Source organism: Nanorana parkeri, unplaced genomic scaffold, assembly GCF_000935625.1.
Source record: "Nanorana parkeri isolate BGI_ZX_2015 unplaced genomic scaffold, ASM93562v1 scaffold907, whole genome shotgun sequence".
NCBI lineage: Eukaryota > Metazoa > Chordata > Amphibia > Anura > Dicroglossidae > Nanorana > Nanorana parkeri.
The window spans coordinates 341818-344505 of NW_017307175.1; the positions used below are offsets into that span (position 1 = coordinate 341818).

At 36.1% G+C, this 2688-nt stretch overlaps 1 protein-coding gene across 3 annotated transcripts in view; it reads right to left on the reverse strand.

Annotated features, from left to right (window-relative positions):
- Positions 1-549: 549 nt before the first annotated feature.
- DACH1 (dachshund family transcription factor 1) overlaps positions 550-2688 on the reverse strand; it is a 290304-nt gene continuing 288165 nt past the window's right edge. For all 3 annotated transcript variants that reach the window (XM_018566004.1, XM_018566002.1, XM_018566003.1), the window contains one exon: positions 550-1046. In XM_018566004.1, the coding sequence (XP_018421506.1) occupies positions 1009-1046 (38 nt within the window). In that variant the 3' untranslated portion in view covers positions 550-1008. The remainder of the gene's footprint in view (positions 1047-2688) is intronic.

Sequence of the window (2688 nt, forward strand, 5' to 3'; positions counted from 1 at the left end):
TTCAGATTGCTGATGAGCCACATTTGAATCCTACGTATGATGATTAAGGGAATAAAAGACTTAATATACAAATAAAAGTGGCTGACGTAACTTCATCTTGTCACCAGCTTCTTACATTTTTATCAATTAATACTGTGACTTCAGGACAAATATGTACATGCCTGCATGCGTCAAAACTATAAAGGCGTTTTTAGAACCAACAGAGTGACAAAACATGTCTAAAATTATCTTCCTAAACACTAGTAGTCTACTGCATACATAATATCTTCCTCATGACCGTGTCTATGTACATGTGGCCTGCCATATTAATAAACAAAGTGTGTTTTTTTTCCTGAACCCAACAGCACTGAAGAAGTTCTATTGTTTGGTTGGTTGTGAAGGTAATCTCATGATCACAAAATAGAAAGTTTACATTCAGCAAAAGAGTTCTTCTTATTAAATACAGTAGTTCGGTTTCCAGGAGTAAGTGTTCTTCATTGTAGAATAAAAGTGTTCAGTTAAGAAGAAAACATGGTTAGCATTTAAAAACTTTCAGTTGCAGTTATGTGGTTTTCTTTATTTCTTGTTTTGCCATTTTAGTGCATGCCCTTTAAAAATTCTTCAATTTTAAAATTTTTCACATCTAAGCATTGTTGCTGGTTTAGGTGTGATAAAATGTGTCAGATACCCAAGTAGCTGCTGTTGGAAGGATCTGGTGTGCTCAGTAAGAGAAATGTCAGACAAGTTCCATAAAAAATGAAGTACAGTGGGTCTTGTTTGTTGATCATCACAGTCTTTTCATTGCAGCAGCATCTCGGAGGAAATCCAACAAATGGAGCGCTACTGACACAGTTATAAAACAGACTCTCCAGTAGTCACAGGTCTCCAGCCTGACAATGTAGGGTACTTGAAGAACATTGCTATACAAAAAGGAACTCTTTTATGCTTTCAAAGCATTCACAGACTTCGGATTTTTCAATTAGTCTACAGTATGTTCCTACAAGGCCTTTTGATGTTGTATCTCTAAATTCAGTACATAACACTCGTCTTTAAATACAGTCTGCCATCTGGAAAGAAAAAAAAAGAATAGAGTTAAATACATATTAGAAAACTGCCATGGCATCTTTTGTTATGACACGTTTCTGTTATTGGTCTGTTATTGGTCCAATCAGAGACATTCTTTTAATTTTAGACTTTACTTTCGATGTTGGCTTTTTTGTAAAAATATACAAACATACAGCATACATATCTTTAGCAGTTTTGCTTTCTGCTTAATGCTGAACTCCAGGCAGATATAAATGACACACATTAATGCAATTCTGTATTCATTAACACATCATTACAAATTATTTTTTTTCAAATGCAAGCCATGTAAGTATGTCAATCTGACCATGCATCAGCCTCTTCTAGTCCCTGTACAGCAGAGCTCAGAGTAGGGGAGGAAGCAGCACAAGAAGCCAATCAGTTCAAGTACTGGCAAAAAACATGCTGGTAAACTGAGATAACAGAATGACAGAGAGATGAAGTCATCCCTGTGCTGCTTCTACTTGCAATGTCTAGTCACAGGTTGGGCCGGGTCCAGGGTAACTCAGGCTTAAAGGAAGTGGGTTGAATGATGCTGGCCATTAGACTGAGGACATCTAGTGGCAGCCAAAATTGCTCTGGAGTAAAGGTGAATATTGTAGCAAAATCCAGTTTTGGCAATTTTTGGTCAGAGTTCTGCTTTATTTAGATAGTTTTGTGTAAAAAATCATCAGATCAACCAGTCCAACAAAGTTATGCACGTTTTTATCATTACTTCAAGAGTATGTAAAGCCTTCTTTAATTCAGCATAGGGCAGTTGCTACAAATTGGGGGCTCATGGAGCAGCCTAGTACTCATGGGTCCTCTTTTACCATCCAGAGCCCCAAGAAGGAGGAGCAGACAACTGTTACTTTAAGGGATCTACTAATGCTTTTGTAAAAATACTAAAACTACTACTACCTATATAATTGTGAAATGGTAAGCAGCCCAACCGAGCCCTTTATAAGTTTATCTGGAAAGTGAGTTAACTTCCAAGGAATCCCCATTCCAATATGTACATCATTTCTGTGACAAAGGTAACACAGAAGACTGCTTATTGCCAGTGGGATAGTGTTTTTAACAAAAAAAATGAGTTAGCATAATGTTACATGCAATCTGCAAATCAACCCAATTCAGATCAGATTTCAAAACTGTTGATTAGTTAAAAAAAAAAATGAATAAATGGATCTGGCATCAAAGCATTTCTATTTAAGGACTCTAGATGTGTGTTTCTGTTCCCACATCTGACTCCGCAATTACATGAATATATTTACAATGCATCAGGAGAAGAAACATCTGCAGGAAGAATGAGATTCAAAAATGGAATGGAACAACAGAGAAAGCAGATAAATCAACATAACAGATAACACCAATAACTAACATATATCATGTAGGTGAACCAAACCTTTGAAATAAAGGCAATACAGAGGAGAGCAATGTTTTTCAATAGATAGCCGAAACCCTGTCCAGTAAGATCATTAAACAATGTGGCACCAATTAAATGACTTGCAAACAAGCTTCAACAATAGCTAGCAATTATTGTAAAATATAGGCTGAACAAAATAATGTGCAATGAAAAATTCACAGCTTGTATTAAGGCACTAAGCCGCAGGAAAAAAAAGGATTAAAAAAGAACTCTGAACATAT